At 35.7% G+C, this 23,798-nt stretch overlaps 1 protein-coding gene across 4 annotated transcripts in view; it reads right to left on the reverse strand.

Annotated features, from left to right (window-relative positions):
- Positions 1–23,798, reverse strand: part of FGD4 (FYVE, RhoGEF and PH domain containing 4) — a 169,196-nt gene that overhangs the window by 30,470 nt on the left and 114,928 nt on the right. For all 4 annotated transcript variants that reach the window (XM_039882340.1, XM_039882342.1, XM_039882343.1 and 1 more), the window contains exons 2-4: positions 23,438–23,590; positions 16,901–17,084; positions 12,562–13,066 (exon numbers count right to left, since the gene is read on the reverse strand). In XM_039882340.1, coding sequence (XP_039738274.1) covers positions 12,562–13,066; positions 16,901–17,084; positions 23,438–23,590 — 842 coding nt within the window. The remainder of the gene's footprint in view (positions 1–12,561; positions 13,067–16,900; positions 17,085–23,437; positions 23,591–23,798) is intronic.

The raw sequence follows: 23,798 nt of genomic DNA on the forward strand, positions 1-23,798 counted from the left end.
CTTCTTTCACTTATCAAAATGATCTGAGATACATCCATGTTGTTATTATCAGTAGTAATTGTTCTTTTCAAGCTCCCAGTTTCATTCTAATAGCAGTGATGTATCTTTTTGATTTGCACTAGTTCTGACAAATATCCTTAAAGAAAACAATCTAGCAGAACTTGTGACATGGCTATCTTTTATGAGTCAGAGAGAAGTCATTAACCAACAGGTCACACTGTCTATTATTGCTACACAATGAAGTCACCCCTGAGGTCTTCCACATCCTAGGGATCACAGATAGGATGCTTATAAGAAACAATCTTTTGCTGACTGCAAATCATACTTTAGCTGAACATGGCAAATTGTGGGTATCCTGGTCATTTTGTGCAAAATCCAAGGGGATGCCAGCAGTTATTAGCAAAAGCTATATTCCTTTCACACAGATGGTTTTCTAAGATTAGGTCCCTGACCTTGCCAAAGCCAACACAAAGATAAGCAAAAGCAAGCTTGCTGACACAGTTTAATCACTCACATATAGGTTTGTGAAAAGTTACTAGGAATTTTGTGGTTGAGGTCAGAAAATCACTGACTCATGAAGTCTTGTTCTAGGTTTATCGTAACAATAATATCACCAACTAACACCTATTCACTGATTGCTTGTTATGTGCCAGACACTGATATGAGTATTTTACATAAATTGACTAACCTTTACAACAACTCTATAAAACAGGTATCATTATTATTTTTATCTTGCAGGCAGCACATATACACAACAAAACGAAGAGGCCAAGGTCACAGTTAGAAGGTAACTGAATTAGATTCTAATCTGTGGTATGTGATTTGTAACTATTCAGTAAGTAGTTGGCTCTCACTCTAATCCTCCTTTGCAATAAAAAAACAAAGCTGTATTAAATGCCTACAAGTGAATGGACTAGCAAAATACCAACTGTCCACTTTGAAAATGAATGTGACTCCTACTATGAATTTTAATTTACACATTATTTTTCCAACAAAAATTCTACTTAGACTCTTCAGCATTTTAGTAATAAATATCAGGTATAAAAAATTGTCATTTTGATATAATAGTATATGACGGCTTCCAACTTTAAAAAAATTAATTTAGTTACTAAAAATTAGTTTAGTTACTGAAACTAATCTATCAGTACATTTAGGGAGAAATATATGATCCCTCCGCATGCACAAAGCTCTCACTACTCTCTCAGACTTATGCTTAAATAACAAAGTAGTTTTAAAATTGCTGACACACTGAAGCTTTAGCCTGATTTTTTTAAAATAGTTAAATAGGTAAAGTTGTACACCGTTTCATACTATCTGCCACTCAATAGTATATAACCATTATTTTATAGTTAGCACTTTACTAAGAAGTCATTTATTCTTGTGATTCTTTGGAAAACCATAACAGTTGCACAATATTGATTTAATAAATAATCCTATTTGCTTCTATTGGAAGCTAATACACAGGCTTGACTTTTCAGGATAATAATAAATATGGTATTTAAAAAGCATCTTACTTTCGGTATCTCTCCATATAAGGATTTTTTTTCACTTGAAAGCTGCTTCTGAGTTTTTCTGCCTCAAACAAAAATATGTTGAGTATACCTAAAGTACCAGAATCAAAAAAGTAAGATACACTCTTACAATAATAGATTATCCAATTTATTCTTTTCTGCTTCTCTCTTCTCTCTGCTTAATGCACTTCCTAGGTTGTTACTGTGCCCCCTTTACATCCCCAGTAAACCTTTCGTAGAGACCTGTTCCATTCTCACTGGGGTTAGGTTCACTCTACTTATTTGTCACTGTAGCTGCTGGCCCATAACTGTGCTGCAGTGTCAGTTCTGCCTCCTTATTTGCAGATGTCACCAGCTCCTGCAGCTCTTTTCAGACCTTTTGACATGACGCTTCCATGGCAGGAGCTGAGACAACCGCCCCCGCCCCGACTGCATCTCACAGAGTTTATTAACTGGATAGGCAGAAAATGTTTGCATGGAGCCAGTGAATCATTCTGCAAAATCTTAGTGCCACATGCCCTGCCACATGCCTCAAAACCACCAAGTGGGGGAACAGATATTTTGGAAAGAATTTTGTAAACGCTAATGAACAATTACAGTTTCCTGAAAGATGCTTTAAGGGCAAAATCTTCAATTACTTTAAAATGAATCAGACATTGGCATTATGCTTTATAACTTCAATTATGCTTTATAACTCTTCAGTACATGTTCTCATGTGATTTCTTTTTAAACAGGAAGATTTTTTTTCTAAAAGCACTGAATGAAAATTACTAAAAGTTCATACAGCCTTTCCCATATATTTATGAGACGTTATATTGAAAACAATATGTATATAAATTATCAGGATTTTATAGGACCAGAATGAATGCTCCATGGAGAAAGATGTGGCTTTGTGTAAATACATGTATCTCAGAGCTCCCTGAAGTCCATTCTCTTATAACAAGATCAGTCAGTCAACTTAGGGAATAAACACTTGATTCTGTACCATAATCATGATATGCATCAAAATATTGATTGGCATTTTTAATGTATTTCCAGACATCAAAGTCTTTAATATGGCTCCAGGTGATAATTTAAAATTAGATCACAGTGATAGTTGAACGTCACATAATTGGCCTATCACTTCAAAAAGCTTCTTAAAATCTCTAACTTGAGTTAGACACCTACATTCCAGTACCTTTTCTCATTATACTATGGAGCAGGGAAATCAAGTGAAGCTATCGTAAGTGAAAGACAGTGATACACTCCACTATTTATTGACTTCTTACTGTGTCCTAGGTACTATTCTAAGTGCTTCACATGAATTACCTAATATAATTCTCATAATACCCCCATGAAGCAAGTGGCTGTGTTTTTGTGAGGCTGGGTAACCTGCCCTAAGTCATACAGCTAGTAAGTGACTGAGCCAGGTTTTAAATCCAGATCTGTGAAAACAAAGTTCTTGCTGTTATAGCCTTTTACTAAGAGAACTTCCTCTAGATTTGGGGAGCAAGAAAATGAGAAGGTAAGGGAATAAAAGAGATTTTGTGTTCGATTAAGATCATGTAGTAATGCTATAAGTAAGGTCACCTGGTCTCGGAGATTTGCAATCAGTGAAAAATTTATCACCAGGTGTACATTACAAGAAAAAAAGAATACTCACTATGACACATAAACATTATTCCTTTCCTAGTGCTTTATAATAGAAAGTCACAGGCATGATCCTTCAGGGAGCCTTGGGAGCAAAGTCCAAGCCTACCCTTGACCGAGCACCAATATTTTCTCAATCTTATGTCCTCTACACTATTTACTCAATTCAAAACAGGAGGGCAGGTGAGGGAGAGCTTTTTATCTGAAAGTTTTAATTACATCCCTTTGCGATAAGTTGGGGGAGGAGGGAGAAAGAGAGCTTGCACCTGACAAGGACAATTTGATTATGTGCACAAGGTCAGACAGGAAGCAAGTGGCAGCAAAGAGAAATTTTGTTATTCTACTCAGTTTACTATACATTAGACTAACCTGTCCTTTGGGTTTTACAGAAATTAAAAATCAGAAATCAAGAAGAACTGAATAAACACAATCAAGAACTGAATTCACCTATCCCAAGTCTAGCCAGAACATCAAAGAAATCAGATCGTTTATAAATATTTCTGATGATAATTCCCTGGAGTTAAAACCTTGTACATACAAATAAGTACTTTGTATGGTAAAAGCCTATGGTTTTTAAGCAAGAGACAAACAAAATACAGGACACCTACATTAAAAAGAGGCACACAAACTTACCTTTGAGCATCGCACAAGAGAGCACACCTCAGTTTATAATGGAAATGATAGAAGGTTCTGGAATATTCACCAGGTGGGATATGTTGAATTTTGAACCTATTAAGGGACATCTCAGGTCATAAGTCTATTCATCTTGACTTATAAATGAGGAACTAGGATTTTATTTTATGTTTATTTAGAAAATACACAGCTCATATTATGTTTCAAGGCACTGTTCTAAGTCTTTTACAACTATTAAATGATTTATGCCTTGTAACAATGTTATGAGGTAGGTATTTTGCAGATGAGGAGACTGGGTACAGAGATGTTTAAGAGATCTGCTCAAAGGCACACAGCTAGTGTGGCTGGGCTGAGATTCAAACCCAGAGAGTCTGGCTCTTGCACCTGTCTTCCTGACTACCAGGTTATGGTGTATTGTTTTCTTTATGTTTTTGTAAGCCACGTACAACAACTGCTATGTTTTCAAGATCTGACCTTCCCATTTCTCTCACACCCATGCTAAACCGATCTATATGTGTATCGTGACCTCCATGCTCCTGACTTTCCCAAAGCTTCTGGTTCATGGCAATATTGTCGAAGCCTTGATTCCGTTATCCGCTCGTTCTCTTGGCAATGCTCACTTGCTGATCCCAGCTCACTCCCATTATAGGTTTGGTTCTTCTCTTTCTTGAGTTCCAGGCCATGTAGCAATGCCGGAGAGACTGTTGGCTAATCCCACTATCTTTGACCTGGGCTCTCAGTGTCATAGTCACAAGTTATCACAAGAGCTAACTTTCTCCACTGTCCTCAAGCTCCAAGCCCCACTCCTAGTTTAGGACATCTCATTGGCCTCTACGGGCACTTCCCAAATCAACAAGTACAGCACCAAGTCTCCAAGTCACCTCCGCACTGTGGTCTCTTCATACCTCACTGAGTTGCACACTCTCTGCCCGACTTCTCCATTTGTGCTCACAACAGGAATTCACCGTCTCAGCCACAATCCGGAACCTTAGCTTTATCTTTGAGCTCTCCTTTCCCCTGGACCTTATGGTAGTGTAAGCAATAGTCATTTATTTATCGTGATCCTCCTTCTCAACTGTTAGTTTCCAATTTGTACTCACTGCAGTGTCTTGAACATAGTATACATGCAATATAAATCCACTCAATTTAACTTGATTACCCAGGTTCACTAGCTAGTGAGCTGTAATGTCTCAGTAAAGGCCTAGGTCTCCAGGTTAACTCCTAGTTCCATATTCTAAATGATAACTGTCCACAGGAACTTACCAACACTCTCATGTCCTCCCCGCTCTCAAGCCCACTGGTTCTCACGACACTGCTCTCCCTTCTTCTTTTTCCTCTCAAATAATTCACTGTGTTCTCCTTTTGATTATGTTTGTGCTTTTTGGGCTCAGTCCTTGGCTTTCTTTCTGTTCATACACATTTTATTTTTGTTTACTTTTATTATTCTATATTAGTTTCAGGTATATAGTACAATGGCTAGACATTCATGTAATTTATGAAATGATTCCCCTCGATTACTCTAGCACCCATCTGGCACAACGCACAAACATTACAATAACATTGACTATATACCCTATGTCAGGGGTCCCCAATCCCCAGTAGGAGGTGAGTGGCAGATGAGCGAGCAAATCTTCACCTGTATTTGCAGCCGTTCCCCAGTGCTAGCATCACCGCCTCGGCTCCACCTCAGATCATCAGGCATTAGATTCTCATAGGAGCACCGGTCCCCGGTGCCAAAAAGGTTGGGGACCACTGCCCTATGCTATATTCTAAATCCCCGTGACTGTTTTGCAACTACTGATTTGTTCCTACACGTTTTATTTTGGCAGTATTAATCACACCCTCATGTATATCCTCTTATAGTCTTATTTCCTTTCCTGAGCTCCAGATTCATATTTCCATTTGCTTAAGTAACATCTCCAAATGGGTATCTTGTAGGTGTCGTAAACGTAGCCGTACAAAACTAACCTAATTAACAACTCTACTCCCTCCTCTCATTCCAAACACAATTACCTTCTTTCCTGTCTGCCACCTCAATTATTTCATTAACATGTTAGAAAAATGAGGCCTAGAAAGTGATGTAAGGGTGCCATGTCCAAAGTCACCTCGCAGGTAAGTGACCAAGCTGGGCTTTGAACTCTTCTCTTTAATTTAAAGCCTTTCTCTTTAATCAGTAAACAATAATGTCTCCAGAAAACCCTATTTTTGGTTTAGACATCTTCATCTGGACATCCCAGAATTCTCACAAATTCAGTATGTCTAAATCCAATTAATTTTTGTGCCCCCAAATATGTCGCTCCTTCTATTTCCTTGTAGTTCAATAAATGGCACACCATCTGCCACTTCATCTAAGCTAGGAGCTGAACATGACTCACTCCTACATCTAGTCACAGCATCCTCGGAAATCCCTCTTCCTGGTCCTAAAACCCTCTGCTGCAGCCAGGACCTCATCCTTGCACACCTGGACTACTGCAGTAATTTATTATGTACTCGGCTCCATCTGTTTTCCCTTTTATCTGACTCATTTTTCTAAAACCCACAGATGTATGATCATGTCACTTCCACACTTTAATTAAGTGCCTCTGAGGCCAGATAGTATCAAGCTTATGGAAAGTTTGAAATAACATGGGAAAATGCCTACGTTTAATCCAACAAAACAGGAAGCAGAATGACCATACATTAGGCTATCGAATATGTTTTTATAAAGAAAATTAGCAAAGAAAAATAAGTTGGACTGTTAAATATCAAAGCGGCTCTTTCTGAGTGGTAAAACTATGAATGATTTTTGTATTTTTTTATGATTTGCTGCATTTCCCTGATTTTCTAAGAGAATTATTAATTTTTATTAAGACTTCTAAAAATCTTTTTTAAAGTTCTCCATTGCTTTCAGGGGAAAAAAAATAATATAACATAGGCAGTAAAATCCATTGCAATTTGTCCTTAGCTTACATCTTCTTTTTACACCTATCCTTCTACACTCACACTCATTTCTCTAGACCTCCGGCCTCTTATTATGAGGCCAAAAATACCCCTAAATATGGCATCTACCCTCTTGCCTCTACTCTTTTCTCACACTTTCCCGCTGCCTAGATGCATTCCTGTTCCCTACTTCGCCCCACTCTCATCTGTTTTGGACCACCCAACAACCTTCTACTCTTTCTTCAAGCCCACTTCAACTGCTTCTCAGCAGCCTGCCCCTCAGCAGCCTACCCCTCAACCAGCCCTCCTCCAGGCACGGTTGTTTCCTCATGGTGTTTCTGAAGTATATTATGTACCACATTATGGTGATTTACTTAAGTTTCTCTCCCCTTGGTAGACTGAAACTTTGCGGGCAGGGCCTGACTTGTTCATTTGTTTCTAGCAACTCTAGTGAACTTGGCACACTGAAATTTCAAACTGAACAAATAGGTAGTTTTTTCAGGAACAGGTTCTTGGAAGTTCTTGTTTTTCTCATTTCTCTTTCTTATACTTTTCCAACTTACTAAATGGAGTCACCACAAAATAAAAAAATTTCTGAGTTTACCACTCATTTTTAAGTGAATAAAGAAAAGCTATCTGCAAGATTTTTATGAACTATCCATATAGTTAACGGGGCGACTTTTCCATTATCTTACACATTGTTTTAAGACTCCTACAACTTTGGTTGGAGCTTTCATTATAATAACAGCAACAACAAAGGCTGATAAGTCAAGCTGGATAATGTCTTTGCTGTGCTGTCTTTAGCTTTCTTAGAATTAAAGCTGATTTGGCAAGAGAAGAAATATCTAAGGAGTAATTTACTATTTGTCTTCAAATCTAAGAAGACCTCAATAGTTTTCCTATGATTCAAGAAGTGAACCCAAAGAAATTTAAAGCTTTACTAAAAAAAAAGAACTTTTTGCCCGTCATATGAAATGGATAATAAACTAAGATAAACATTGTTTTAACTCTCAGTAAAATAATGATAATCACACATTATAGCATTTAAAATTAATCAATAATTTTAAGAATTATAATTAAACTTAGGGAAAATTGACAGAAAAAGAGGAAAAGTAAGTGAACTTGGATTATAGAACTTGTTTTCTATTCACAGCTTACTTCCGATTTGATTCTTTGTCATTATTTTCCCTAGGAGATGATTATGTTCTTAATTTTTACTTGAATATGTTCAAAAGTTATAAATCCTCAAAGGTTATATAATAATATAGTAAATAAAATGGTAGTTAAAAAAAACAGAAATAACTAAGAAATAAACATTGAAGTTTTTTTTTTTTTAAAAGAATGTTCCTGTAAGTTCCTATTTTGTGGATACCTCTTTCTTCATCTATCCACCACTTTATTATACAATTTCTTTCATTTTTGGTAAAATGAAAGATTAACTTAAAAAGAAATCTGTTTCTAGGGAGTGACATAATCAACATGGTGACATAGATTGTTCCTGACTTTGTTCCCCCTACAAGAAGAACAGCTAACAACTTATTCAAGAACAAGACACCACTGAGAGGATCCTAGCACATAGGGGTGAGGCATAAGCATCTCCCTGTACCACAGAGACCAAGATAGACTATACTGAAAGGGTGGCCTGGCACTACTGAACACAGCTTGCCACGTGCCTTTGATTTCACTGAGAGACATGCCATCTGCCACCACATTCAATAATGATTCTCCCCTCCTCTAAAAAAATATAGATGAAGCAAGAGAAGAGGTAAAAAATAAAAGAGAGGAATAACCCATCATGTAGTCTAGAATCTGGCCTGGTACTAGATTACCTCTGGTCACAAAGTCAAAGCCGGACAAGATCAACTAAACCCTCCCTTTTCTGTAAGCGATGAACTGAGTACAATGTGGCTCACACAGCATGGTTAGGGATATAGGTTTAGGAAAAAGTCTTTGGTATGAAAGTAAAAGCCAAAGATCTTAGGGCTATTTATATTTTAAAGGAGTTTTTGTCCAGGGGCTTGGATTAAAAAAAGGAAGAACTTGCTTCTACATGGTTAATTTATTTGTAAAACTTCAGTACTATTCTGGGGGTGTGGAGAAAGAAGAAAATGGCAAGAAATCAAAGACTTTGGGGGGATATACTTATATTAAGGAAAATACCTAAATCTATTTTGGTATTTTATTTTTTCAGGTATAAATTACCCCAGTGGATATTTTAACTTTATATAATAAAACTACTCTGATACAAAAATCTGTTTCTTATTGACTTGATAAAACTATTATTAGAGTTTTAATACATTGCTACTCTGAACTTATGTTGCCAATAACAGATTTGTTAAACTTTAGTCTTAAAAAGCTCACACCTACACACATTTACATTTGGCTTGCTGTATGAAATATAGAGGACAATAATAAATCTTAGAAAAATCTACTAATATAAGCCATTAATATATACACCGGATATTAAAAGTCTCATGAAAACTGACAGAATCTATGAATGCAGTATTCCACATTAGTGCATTTCTACTAAAGCTTATCCACTAAAATCTACAAATCTGAGAAAAGGGGACCATTTTTAATGAAATTCACTCTAAAATGTACCAACCCATTTGTCCAAGTCTCCTAATATAGTTTATAATATTTATAAAAACCCGATTTGTCATGCCAAACAGAAATTATATATTATTACAACCCTTCCTCTCCCAATGTCTTCAAGCATGCATGTCTGCATCCGCACAAAGGAGATACTCCTTTGTCTCCACCTTCCCTGGAACCTATGGGTTTTAATGTTCCCTTAAAACAACATCTCCCCTTTAGTAGATTTCAGTCTTGTAATCTGTGTAATACATGATTAACCTTAATTTAAAGATAGTGGTAATACCTTGCGAGTGAGAGATAAGGTATCACAAAGTATTCATTTTCTTTTGGTTCTGAGGTTTTAAAAAATATACTTGCTTATTTTGAGGTTTCTGGCTATGTTTTAGATCAATAGTGCTGCCAAAAGTTTAAACATTAGAAAAGTGTAGCATCGCTAAAGTGTGGCAGAGACAATAATTTCAATGAGGTAGGTATTCTTTATCTTTACCTGGTAAAAATAACGATATTCGTCATCAAAAGGGATTCTTGGTCAAAATACATTGGATAATCAGTGAAACAGTTACACAGACTGAGACGGTCCTCAATTATTAATAATGATTGTTCAAGATATATTTAAATATGTATCTACTTTTCTGAACCATCTCTATCGTTCTATTCTACTCTTACCTTTATCCCCAACCTCTAATACTCCCACTCTTGGTGGACATTTAGGAAATGTCCATTAAATTTAATTCTGGTTTAAATGAAATTTATTTAAGACTATTTTGATGTAAATTTCTTTATCAAGTTATATAAAGATTGGAGTAATTTTTTTTCAATTATCTGCATAGTGAAACTCAAATATTCCATTACGTCTCAGAAGTTAAACACATTTGATAGTTTAAGAAGCAGCTAACAATCTAGAGGGCTATGCTAACAAAGGATATGCCTACATATAACAGCATAGAATTATTATATTATCACTGACAAGGGCCTTAAGATCATAATCAGTTCATAGCCTTTAACTAAAGGCACGAAGGATCTAATTGACTTGTTCAAGGTCATAATGCTACTTAGTGGGCAAGCCAGAAGCAACATCGAGATTTCCTGGTTCCAATTGTTTGGTTCAGTATGTATATTAACTTTATTTTTTAAGATTTCTTTTTTATTTTTAATTGTGGTAAAATGTATATAACATAAAATTTACCATCTTAACACTACTAACATTTATATTTGCACTTTAGAACCAGGAAAGGCAATGCAATAAATATCAGAGCAGCAAAGAAAAACACACTGTCACCACAGATAAATTAAATCCTTAATACTCCTTTTTAGATGGGAGACGTGGTATTTGGATCAACAGCTCTGCAGAGAAAAATAAAATTTTTTTCCCCACACATACCATGTGCCATCCACTAATTAAATTCTCATTTAGGAGAAAGGCCAGATGTACTAATCTATGTTTCACTACTTTAATAGGAAAACTCTATTAAGTCTCTCCCAAACCAATAAGACTTATCTCTGAAAATATATACATAACATATGACAGGGGAAAAAAAGTAGTACCAAGAAACCACAGACATCATCACCGACTAAAATATTTCCTTTAATAAGAACGACTCTTACTGTTTTATAAACACTTGCTGGTGGTACCATCCCAAAGGTAAAAGGACAGATTTATGTCTCTAATTTCTTGTTCTAATTTTCTCTTCTGTTCACCACAGTTCAAACGGAGACACTAAAACTTATCACTATATCAAGATGTTAAGAGAATCACTTTGCAATGTCCTGTTTCTTTAATATTTTAGACATTACCAAGATGACTTTCTCCCACCCACTTCCTTAAACTTTCCCTGTGAAAGTCAGCATTTAAAATTAATTTACTAACCTCAAAAGTAAATAAATAAATAAATAGACCCATGATTCTTTGTCTAGTTGGGATTCTTTTCAGGGTCAGTAGAAAATGTACCATAAAGTTTAAAGTTCTAAATACATGAATCAATTACTTTTTACTCTAATATTTCAGTATCAATCCCTTTTAATTTCTGCCTACATTAATGTCAGTTAACAGATTTAGGAGCTGGATTTGCCACTTATAAATTTTCCTATAATTATCAAACTTTCAATTCTCAACTCTTCTACATAGATTATTATTTAAAATTGATAAGAGAGACCATGCAATGGAAGCTTTTTTCTTGTCTTCAGAGATGTAAACACCTATCTATTCCAGGTGTTGATGCTTATATTGCACCTTTGATCCAAGAAATTCCAAGTACTTTATAAAAGCCACATTTATCAATATTTCTAAAGCACTATACTGACATGAATGAAGAATACAAATGCAATGGTTTTATCACTGGAATTGTATCAAAGTTTCTACTGTGACACAAATAAATTATGACTATCTTTCACCAGCAAATCAGCTCTGTTAGCACACGGGCAGAAACACTATTCAGGTGGTTCACCAAAACACTGCCCTCATTAGAAAGAATGTGAACTTCCGATTTGCCACAGTCTCACCTCTCTCTAGTATATTACTCATGGCTGTTACATTCATTGACATTTCTCACACTTAGGCATTATGTTTGTGACTTCTTGTATCGGGGACACAACACTGGCCTGTTAGTCAGGGCCCAGGGGATCTAGGCTGTTATGGTGACTCTAGAAAAATCACACCAACTTTCTGGGACTGCTTTTACTTCTATAAATGAATTGCTGAACTAAGATCACTTTCAAAGAGACTCCAAATTGCATATTAGTAAGAAATTCTTTTAAAAAATTAGAAGCCTGGAAGAAGTTATAGATATCTGTTGAATAATTTGTAAGTACTTCCATATTAGTACTTCCACATTAAATGTCCTTTCAAGAAACATTTGCTAGTACAAGTTAATGTTCCAGGTCTATTTCTTTTACTAGATTAGAAATGTCTGACAACAAAGATCATACAATTTCTTCTTGTTTAGCCTACAGATAATGGGGAGGCAGCCCTAAAACTTAGGGCAACAAAGAACATTTTCTTCCTGTGTAAATAAAAACAATGTCTGTGGTTTTCCTCTATTGAAGTCTTCCCACTGTTCTAACTCTTGAAATCACAATAGATCAATAGAAACTACACAGAAGAAAAAGTGAAATATCTCCTAAGAGAGTAGGGAAAACACCCATTAGCAGCTACACTTGAAAACTGTTAAACTGGCAGCGAGGGTGATCTGACTCATTCATTTCACAGTGCTATGAAGTAGAATTTTAAAACAGTAGTGGTTCCTCCCACTTACGAGCTCGTCTCATGCTTTACCTTCATCTCGTGGTGCTGGTCCAGCTGTTCCAGTTCCAGAGGGCTGTCTCCATTTTCCTTCTCTTGTATCTTGGCTTCTGTGTCTGCCTTTCCATCTTCCAGGAGGACTGGGCCTACACCTAGAGTCCTGCAGCCACTGTCAGAAGCATTTCCATCACAGTCGTTTATTGTGGGTGAGGCAGGGCCCGTGGTACTTGCATCTCTTTCTCCATTCACTAAATGTGTGTCAAGCAAGGGTTCAGAAGTTTGAATAGGAGTACCTGGGCTATGGGTGCCTGCTTTATCCTGCTCATGTTCCTCCTGGTTTTGTGCTGCCGTAACACCGTTCGCCACACAAGTCTGTACTCCCTGAGTTGGATCCGGATCATTTTCCTGCTTCTGTGGTGGATGCAAGGGAAGGAGTTTTGGCTGAAGTGTGGCTGTCAGTCCATGCCTTCCTGGGGTCCTGGAAGCATTTATGTTCATGGCAGAATCCTTCTTCAAATCACCATAATTTGATAGTGTGCTAAAAGATAAAACACAAAGGAGGCATGACAACGTTGACCAGGACAAGTTCTAGAATAAAAACAAGTTTATACTAGCTAAAAAGAGATATTTAGTGAAGACATTCTTTCTCCCCTCTGATCCTTTTAGAAACATAGATAAGAATATTCCCTGTAGCTCTGTCTCTTGGAATGCTAACCACGCTTAAACATTTTAATAACGATGATAAGCCTGAGCTTTACCTGTATGCTCTGAAACATTTCCTCAGGCTATTTACCAATACTGATAGCATAGACTTAGATATGAGAAATATTTATATTTAATAAAACCATCTTTTCCCAAGATTTTTTTTTTTTTTACTCCTCTAACATTTTAAAAACAAATATAATGAGCCCTTCATTTATAAACATGTTAGAAACCAAAAGTTATTTTTGTTTGGAAAATAGAATGTATAGTCTCAAAAACTTTATTACACATGCTGCCACAGCCTCTTATTTCTCTGCTTCCACCCCTGATCCCTTCCAATCTAGTCTCTCCAAGTCAGCTGTAGAGATGACACTCCGTGAGGGCTTCTCCACACACTTAAAGGTAAATTTGGCATCCTGACTGTGGCCTACTCTACTAGCCCTGGCCTCATTAAATTCCATTTCTCCTCATTCATTGTGCCCTTGCCATATCTGTCTCCTTGCTGTCCCCCAACTCCCAATAAGCAAATGTATGCATTAAAGGGCCTTTGAGCTGCTGCTCTCTCTGCCCAAGACAACCTTCCCCAAGACACTGGTGTGCTTTGTGTCTTCCCATCTTTCAGGTTTCTGTTCAGATGTCACCTGAAAGAGGCTTTCCTGGATTATGCTATCTATTACAGCACACTCCACCACTGACTACACATTTTCATTTTCTTTAAAACCTCTATTATTACTTGACATTATATAGAACCATAATAGTACGATGGAATCAAACTGCCAATATATTACAATGTTTCTATGAAAATATTTGTATAGTATTTTAATTTAAGATTCCTGGGAGAAAAAAACATAAAACTCTGGCTGCAGTCTTAGAGAGATTCCTATGACCTAATGAAGAGAAAAGCTAAATATAGACAAGTACTCTTTGAGGGTGCAGAAAGTGCCTGTCTTGTTCTCTGCTTCACCCTACTTCTTAATACAGCACTTGCATATGGAAAGTGCTCAATAAATACTCAAGTAATACCTGTGATGATGATAATGATTATGGCACTAAATCGACATTAGCAACTAACATTAAGTACCAGAATCTCTACTATGACCTTCATGTTGATTATCTTGTTTCATTCTCATAATAATTCCAAAATGTGGACCCTATAAACTGATATTTGTCTTTCAGGAGATTATATCCTTGGCCTAGATAATTTTCCTAGCAGTCTTGGGAGATCTGAATCAAACTGTCTTCCTTTTCCTGGCCACATCCGTCCAGCAACGCGGTGGAAGGACCCCCCAGTAGTAGATCACCTGTACCAAAGGTTAGGCTTTCTTTAGACTTCTGAAAAGGACTGTTTTGGATGAGAAGTGAGAATTTTCTGTAATAAGGGACATCCAGGGAATATGTGGGGGAGGGGGAGGGATAGGATGGGGCAGGAAGGTTAGTAAAAGCAGTGGTTCAACTAGCACGTAGGAGATTCCTGCTGCTTTGGAGAAAAGGAGTTGGTTTGGAGGTGTCCTTGGGAAAATCTAATGTTCAGTTTTGTGAGAAAATGTTATTTCTTCCTAAGATCTTAAATTCTTTCGCAGATTAAAAAGACTAGTTTCTCTTACTCTAAAAAAAAAGGAAAAGAAAAAGAAAAGAAAAGAAGAAAGAAAAAGAAAAGGAATCCACAATACCACAATAAAAATAAATAGATAAAATTCACTGGCTCCAAATACACCCTCTGAGTCACTCATCTTAAAACAGAGTTACTTAAAGCAAAACAATAATACATGGTTAAGGTCTTAACAGTGTGGTCTGGTCTTCTATGATGCCACTGTAACAGACGTGGGCTCTTCTGGTCAGTTTACTATGGTAACTCATAGCCTGCTGAAGCTCCCTCTTTTCTACAAAGCTGTAATAAATAACTGGGGTAAAATGAGATAGCTACACTGCAGGCACATGGACATGACTCAGTGGGAAATACAAGCTTCTCATTAAAATCCTACAGACCTAATGCAATGCTAGCCCCTTCAGACCCTTTTAGGGCCATTTCCAACTGATAACATCTCACTAAGAACATTATTATTTTTCCCACTGGCAGTGGACTCTGCCACAAGTAACAGCCCTTCGCCAGATTTGCCAAAACGCTCACATGGCATCCTAGCCTCACTTCGAACAAGTTTGTTTAAAAGGTCATAAGTTACATCACATCTCTCCTCAGAATCAACTGTCAAGCTTTGCATCAAAATATGACTTTGACTCTGAAATCTGAAAGCAAAAAAGAAGACCAATATTAATAAGTAGAAAAACTGTGCACCTTTTGGGTAGGGAAAGGAATGGAAAGAGTAGGTTATCGCATTTTTGAAGTTTAGAGGACTCAGCCATTGGCATACCGACCCATTCAGGGGATTCATGCTCTGGCATGTACCCTAATAGATAGGGGTCGGGAATCCCGTGCCTCCTTAAATTATGCTGTCACTGGACATGGCCCTGAAAATCTACAAATATGAGGAGTCACTCTGTGCAATTGAATCAATTTGCCCCAGGAAAGAAAACTTTTAAAGTAGAATTGACTCATTCTAGTAAAGACGACTTTAAGATAGAGAAGGTATTACAAATCCTACTTTAGAGTGGGAGATGTTGAAGTTTAAATATTCATGATCCAAATTCCCACAATTGATTGGGAACGAAGACAGGCTTCTGAACTAATTTTCTCCAGAACTTGTTACTAAATGTAGTCTCATTTTAAATGAGGGACACTGTCGTTTTACACTTGGTTACAATTTCTAGAAGGTTTTGAAAGCATTTCCAAGCTACGCTTAATTAAATAAGTAATAATAAATAAACAAATATTAAAATATTTATTAATATTTAACAATATTCAATAATCTTTGTTAATATTTAATAAGTAATAAAATCACTGCAGATAAATAAAATAATCACTTAATGGGAAAACATTACCCAATATCACACTGGAGCGAATTGAAATATGTGGCTTCAAGGATGAAAGTGAAGTTATATATATATATTCTGTTTAATGATATACAGACTTTCGGTGACATATAAAAATAAAATGCTTTTGATAGAAATTTTTAAACATTCTATTTGTCAGTGATGGGAATTCTAAGAAAAAACAACTGAGGGTCATATAAATAGAAAAGCAACTTACGTGAGTTTGTTTTTATCCTCAAGCGAGAAATATATAATAGTTCACCCACTGTTTTTAAAACATTAGGACTAAAGAATATATAACTATAAAGCCCACAGAGATGGGACAGCCCACTGGAGTCACATTCGCAAACATACAAAGTGAGAAACAAAGAGACAGAGACAACTTTCTGCCTTTCCAACCCAGATATCCACTGACGAACAGAAGGACCCACAAAGAAAAAACACACAGAGTGATATGCACAGATACAGAGGAATGAGAAAGAGCATATTTATAAATTTATATAGCACACATAGTGATATAGAAGCTGGTGGTATAAGTGCTGCACCCAGGTAATGTACAGTAAATGACAATTCATCTAACGGCAAGAATAAATATTTTTTTTTAAATCACTCTTTCTGAAGGCCTATTAAACCTAATGGAAGAAGACATTTTTGATTTAGAAAACTTATTGACTCCATCATCTTTTTCAAAACTCAACTTTCGTCTTCCCTCTGTCTTCTCCCATTGTAAATTAGCTCTTACCTGCCTCCTTCAAAGCGACTGATGAGATCTGATACTTTACTGGATTTTTCTTTTGAGACACAAGAAGCAGAGGCAGGTTTAACTTCCTCCATCCTTTGTGCTGCACTAGATAAAGCTTTATGCCTGGGGGTTTGGTGTACAGTGGACAAAGGTGAATTCTGCAGGTGCAATGGCTTTGGAGGCACTGTAGGAAAAGAATTAATATAATTCAGTATTTCTTAACAAAAAAAATTCTGGTGTCCTGGATATAAAAATCTTCAGCATTATCAAACTTTTGTAAAGAGGTTTGTCAAATTTGTACTGAACTTTAACCAAGGGACCTTTTTCTATCTTGGACATTTGCTCTGTGTTCTATGGAAATTCTATTTCCAAGATTCAAGTGGTTCTTTTAATTTTAGGTCATTTCAAATAGATATTAACCACCTAGGCGTCTACATAGGGCTACAGCATTCCAAGCTCTGTTAGAGTTAACATAACAGTTATTTATCTAAACAGAGAAAAGAAAGTGCTAAACGTGAAACTAATTCCTAGGGATACACTGCTTGCTAAAGGACACATTTTCCAATAACTGAATAAATAACAAATATAACAGAATCCAGAAGTAGGTAGTTAACATAAAAGCCAACAAAACAACAACAAACAACAGTAATGTTGCATTATAATGTTGCAACTTCCCATTTAACCTAAGTATCTATCTCATTTGATTTTAGATAAGTGTTTTACTTTACAATCCTCTGAGGTAGGTACCATTTCTCATCCCTTCTGTCCGGGAAGGCTTAGAGAGGTTAAGTGATTGGCCTGAGGTAACAAGGCTAATCTGATTTTACAACTGGTATTCAGACTCTGGCTTCATCCATTATCAGCACTGCTCCTCATCATAAATCCAGTAAAAGGGGGGTATTAAAGTTCTATTATTAATGTCTGCTACATTAATAGCTGGTTTGCATTAATTTACCACACATCACGTTTACTAATAGGCCTTTCACTTAATTAATAGAATAGGAAAGATCATTTCCCCAAATACTAAAATCTACAGAATTGCCCCTAACAGATGAAAAACTCTATAGATAAGAAAATATATCATAAGAGCTTAATTTACATTTTGGATAAAAGATTATACCATGTATGTGTTTTTCTATTACTGGTTTTAACAAATTAATCGAATAATGTTTTTTTTAATCTTTTTCCTAACTTCTGGAAGAAGGGTGGGGTATTATGTCTCTTTCTAATTACATGCCCCATTTTCTCCAGCTGGTTACCCTGGTTTTCAGTCAATTCATCTCTTTTATAAACTCAGTTAATGGTTGTCTGATGCTCACTGGCCTAGATCTCATCATTTTTTTTGCAACTTATCAATTCTTACAGAGAAAAAAAATGTGTGTGTGACTCATGTGTGTGTGTGTGTGTGTGTATAAAATCACAATGAGCTACAGGTATAACAATTAATTCACCTCATTCTTTTCAACACAAATGAGAAGACGATCTCAATAAAAATAACATACTTCTTTTTATGAAAAAGATATTTCCCCACAAGATATGCTTGGGGGGAGTTAATATAGTGTCTATTGGGAAGGAGGGGGCTTATGTAAGTGTGATATTTATTAATCTTAAGGAAATATCTCCTGTATAAAATGTATACCAAGATAGTAAACCAGGACAATATCCCAACAACAAAAAAAATAGTTTTAACATTAGGAGTAATTTCAACATTTCTAACTAGAATGTTCAAAGATGAATCTGAATATGTTCTTCACAATTTCATGTGCAAAGACTGTTATAAAATAATTCATCCTAATCTAGAGTTTACTCAGTAAACATTTATTTATTATGTGCCAGACATAGTTAGATGCTTGAAAAACTCACATAAAATAATATGTATCAGCCAATCAATCAGTTGCTCAAAGATGACTCCAGCAGTCTTCCCCATCTCAATTATGCCTCTCTTAAACTGTTTCATAATGCTGTGTATTTTTGAAAGTGCTTATAAATTATTATGATTATTAATTAGCAGTATTACTAAACAGATCAGCAATAAAATATTAAATACATTATAGATGTACAGCTTTTTCTTCCACAAGGCTAGGGTTCTGTAACAGTAAGAAACATATTTGTTTTGATCACAACTATATTCCTAGTAACTACTTGCACAGTGCTTGACAAATTTGTAGGATACATGAAGGAACTAATTAATTGTGTCATCAAGGAGCTCATAGTCTAGAGGGGAGACAGTTTAATGATGTTGACAAAGGTGGACACTGTGTACAGTTATTTTAGATACACAGAGGAAACATCTATTTCAGCAAGAGAGACAATCTAAATGTATAGTAAATTGGTAAATATACACATTTTAAATAAAAGCACAAACATTACAAGAATATGACAAAAATCTTGAGTGGTTCATAAATGGCTAAAGTGTCAGAAACATTGTCTTGGAGGAAAACAATGAATACTTTGCTCAAAGGATATAACTGACAAGTGAAAATTATTCTTTTCTCTCTCTCTCTCTCGCCATTTCTATCTTTCATTCATACTATGAAGGGTTAACGTTTTGAAATGCTCTCTGAACATCTCCTGGGTGTCCTATCAGCCCCTCCAGTTCATTATCACTAGAACAAAAGTTACTACTTCTTCCTCCCCACACTCCACAGCCCAAAAAATGTAAATAGGAAAATTAGTGTGCCACCTTACTAATAATCAAGGAAATGCAAATGAAAACCACAATATGATATCACTTCAGCCCCATCAGATTAACCAAAAATTTTAAATCTGACAATATCAATTATTCAAAAATTTCTAACTATGTAAAATAATTATTAAGAATGAAAAGGGACACTGATTGCAGTTTAACTTTGAGGATGACTAGTACATTTCAACTATTGCGCTCAAAGTTCTTAAAAGAAAGAGAACTATTAGCTTTATTTGCTAAGAAAGTTATTTTGGATTTTGTCTAGTATGGAAGGAAATAGGACAATATTAAAAGTGGTGAATTACATTTGAAGTTGCTCACTAATTTGTTTGTTTGTTTGACTGGTAGGGTTGATATGAAGTGAATGAACCATTGTTTTCGAAAGCAAGGGAAAACAAGCCCTGACTATTGAAGGAACCTCTTTCTAAATTCACAGGCTCTGGTTTAGATTAAAATGCAAGCTTATCTTTAATTTAAAATTTAGCTCTTTTATCCTTCTAAAAATTTTAATTTTTCAAAAATACTTACTTATCGGTAATTAATAAACACAAACATAAACCTGATATTGTTCCAGACATATTACTACATATTCACCACTTATAAAGTTATTCAATGTTATTTCTCCTTTTAAAAAATCACCAAATTGTAGCTATGATCTTATTAGCACTCCACATGAGAAACAAACAAAATTTAATTATGAACTATTTTTTGGATCTAGATCAGATTTTCACAAACTATTGCTATTTCAGGTTGGATAATTCTTTTGGATCGGGGTGGTGACCTCTGTCTTGTAGGATATGGAGCAGCATCCCTAAGCTTCTCTCTACTTAGTAGATGCTAGTAGCAACTCTTACAAGTTTTTATCAAGCAAAAGGTCTCCAGACAATACCAATGGGGGATTGTCTCCAGTTGAGAACCACTGATCTAGAATAAGCATCTTCAATTAAATTAAAAGTACATAATGGATCGTGAAGCCTCAGCAGCCTCACAATTCATTATTTGTAAGGGATTTGCAATACAGTGGGAATACAGATATCAGTGTGATGATAATCTCTTCCTCTGCATAGGAAGTCCCCATTAGCACCCCCTTTCTTTCTCAGCCTTAGTCATCCAGATGTTCTTCAGGGTTTGGGGAAATGATAAGTAGCTTCTCTCCACCAGAGTATAGGGAACACTTATAATTGTCAATAAGTCAATAAGTAGTACCCCATCTATTTGGCAGTTGATCTCACAATATCAAGATGTGTAACCTCACTTCAGGGATGTTGGTCTCTTTATGGCACACATTCTAAGTTGTAAACAAAGAACATCAGAAACAAAGGAAGTAGAGGAAACATGATGGAACAGGGATTCATTCAACAAGTATTCCTGAAGGCCTGCTATGTTATATGCTAGGCATGGGGGAGGTGGTAGTGCAAAAGATAGGAAAAAAAAAAAAAAAACCAACCTGGATGTGTAAAATAAATAGTAGGTCAGATTGTAATAATAATAATAAAAAGTAGGGTTGGGGAAATATGAAATGTCCAAGTTGAGTTAAAATTTTAACTACGAGGTCCAGGGAAGGGCCAAAAATGAGTGAGAATATTTTGAAAACAACGTATACTCTATGTAATTTGTTTAATACAGTCATGTACTGCCTACTAATGATATTTCAGTTAATGAGTAATTGCATGTACAACTGTGGTCCCTTAAGGTTAAAATAGAGCTGAAAAATTCTTATCGCCTAGTGACATCTCAGCCGTCATAGCGTCATGGCACAATGCATTACTCACATGTTTGTGGAGATGCTGGTGTAAACAAACCTACTCTGTTGCTAGTTGTATAAAAGTATAGCACATACAATTATGTATAGTACATAATGCTTGATAATGATAACAAAGAACTGTTACTTGTTTGTGTATTTATTATATTTTTATCATTATTTTAGAGTGTACTCTTTCTACTTACAAAACGTTTGCTGTAAAATAAAATGCTTTATTATGCCGCAGGCAGCAGCCTCATATTTCTCGTGTTTATCACGTCTCTTGATCGCCTCATTTTCTCTTCTGCTTGATTTAATCTCATGTTGCTCTTTGTACAGTAAGATGCTGTACAGGCTTGTAGCCTAGAAGCAATAGACTCTACCATTTAGTCTAGGGTTGTAGTATGTTACACGAGCTAGGTTTGTAAGTACAGTGTATGATGTTTGCACAACAATGAACTCACCTAATGATGCATTTCTCAGATTGTATCCACATTGTTAAGCAGTACATAACTATATCTAGAAATATTCTATGTAGTTATGTAAAATTGTATCTATGAACCCATATTCAAATCAAGATAATAAGTAAATATGTGTTTAAGTAGCAATATGTTGACTTTACTATAACTACAAACAGCAGAAGCAAGATCAAATGTTGTCTCCCTAAAGAATATGATTATTTTAGCACATGGTAGCTCAGGAACGACACTGCTATAATTTATCTTAATGAACTATGAAAAACAATGAAGTAATGCAATGATACTTCCAAAAAAAGGCTTTATAAATAATGAAATTCTTGCTTTTGATCTAGGCAATTACATACAATTAAATTATATTCACTTTTTATATTCTTACCCCATTTAATCTTTGTCAACTCAGGTCTAATGAGCAAGATGGAATTTTGTATTCTGCAAATAAATGGCTTAATTAAATCATGATCAAAAAATTTCTAAATTTCTATGTTCATATTCACACATGGGGAAGAGTATGATTAAAAGAAAAGGTTATAAACTCATGAATTGGCTATTCATTTGAATCACCAATTATTTCATCTTGCTTGATAGCCATACCTCATATCACCACCAATGTAGCTAGTAGTAAGAACAAAAGGAAAATATCCTATAATGTGGAAGATTCCATTTTAAATCCCTTTTAAGGGTCTGTTTCACAAATCCTTAAAACATAAGAACTCTAAAAAATAACACCAGCTCTTTTATAATGCATTCTCTATAACACTTTTTCTCTTTGCAAGAGCAGGAAAGACACCAAAGTGACTACAAAAGAAACCAAACAGAAATTGATTTTTCCAGAGTATAGTAATTCTACAAATGTCCATTACTGTTCTTGGCTGAATGTTCAGCATTCAATGTACATAAAAACATATTAGGAAGAAACTACACATTAAACCACAGTGGAGCTTAGTTTTATATTACATTTTAAAAGGCTTTGCTATCATTTAAATTATAATTTTGTTCTTCTCAAAGTTAATACACAGTTCACTAGAAATTTATTTGTAAAAGGAAATGGTCCCTGAACAAAACAGATTCAAAGATTTTCGCTATTGTAATTGTTTTACCACGTGCTGGCTATTCCATTCCTGAATGGAGGGATCGTTTACTTTTAATTTCTGTGGATGACTTACTAAGAAGGCTTTTCAAGCCCAGGTTCCTTAATATTGTAAAAATAATCTTCTTGCTAAGCATGCTAAGCACTGTTTTATAATGATCTGTTTCACAGACCCTTTGACATCTAGCAAGTCATGACTTCTGACAGTATTTCCAAACATATTCATTTGTTACACATTTACTACGCAAACAGTAAGTTGGCCCTGTACTAAGTCAAGCATCATTCTTAAAGAGACCACACACAGTCCCCAATTTCTGCAACATAAAGAGAACTGTGACAGAAAAAATGTATAATGTATTTTAGGAGCAGAGCAAATACCCAACTTTGTTTGAGAAGGTTCACAAAGTAAGTTTTCTCCTAAACAAATAAATGCACACAATTCCTTTCATTGGTAGCTTAAAACTCATTTTTAGTGGTCATCATTCTTCTGGGTAGCCTTCACTGATAAAGTACCAACCTGTTCAAAAAACCCTGATCAGCGTACCTTGTGGCTTTGGACTTGCGGCTGAGTGTTTCGCTGGCGTTTTTCCATTTATTCCCTGAGCCTCTTCATCAGATACATTCTGATCAACCAGTGTGGTTGTGCTGCTTTTCAGAAACGTTGGAACTCTAGTGATCTTTGGACAAGTACTGCTACCTGGAAAAGTTCAAGAAGAAAGGTCAGGTAAATGCAGAGGTGAAGCATAGCTATGTCTTGTGACTTAAATTTCTTCTAACTTCATAAAACAAAAACAATCACAGTTACAAAACTAAGCACAAAAATTCTTTTCTCATGTGTGCTGGCCTTGACAAAGAGTTTTCTTGGGAAAGATCTCATTCCGTGTGCTTGAGAAACCTTATGATGC

This window comes from Pteropus medius, unplaced genomic scaffold, assembly GCF_902729225.1.
Source record: "Pteropus medius unplaced genomic scaffold, Ma_sr-lr_union100, whole genome shotgun sequence".
Taxonomy (NCBI): Eukaryota; Metazoa; Chordata; class Mammalia; order Chiroptera; family Pteropodidae; genus Pteropus; species Pteropus medius.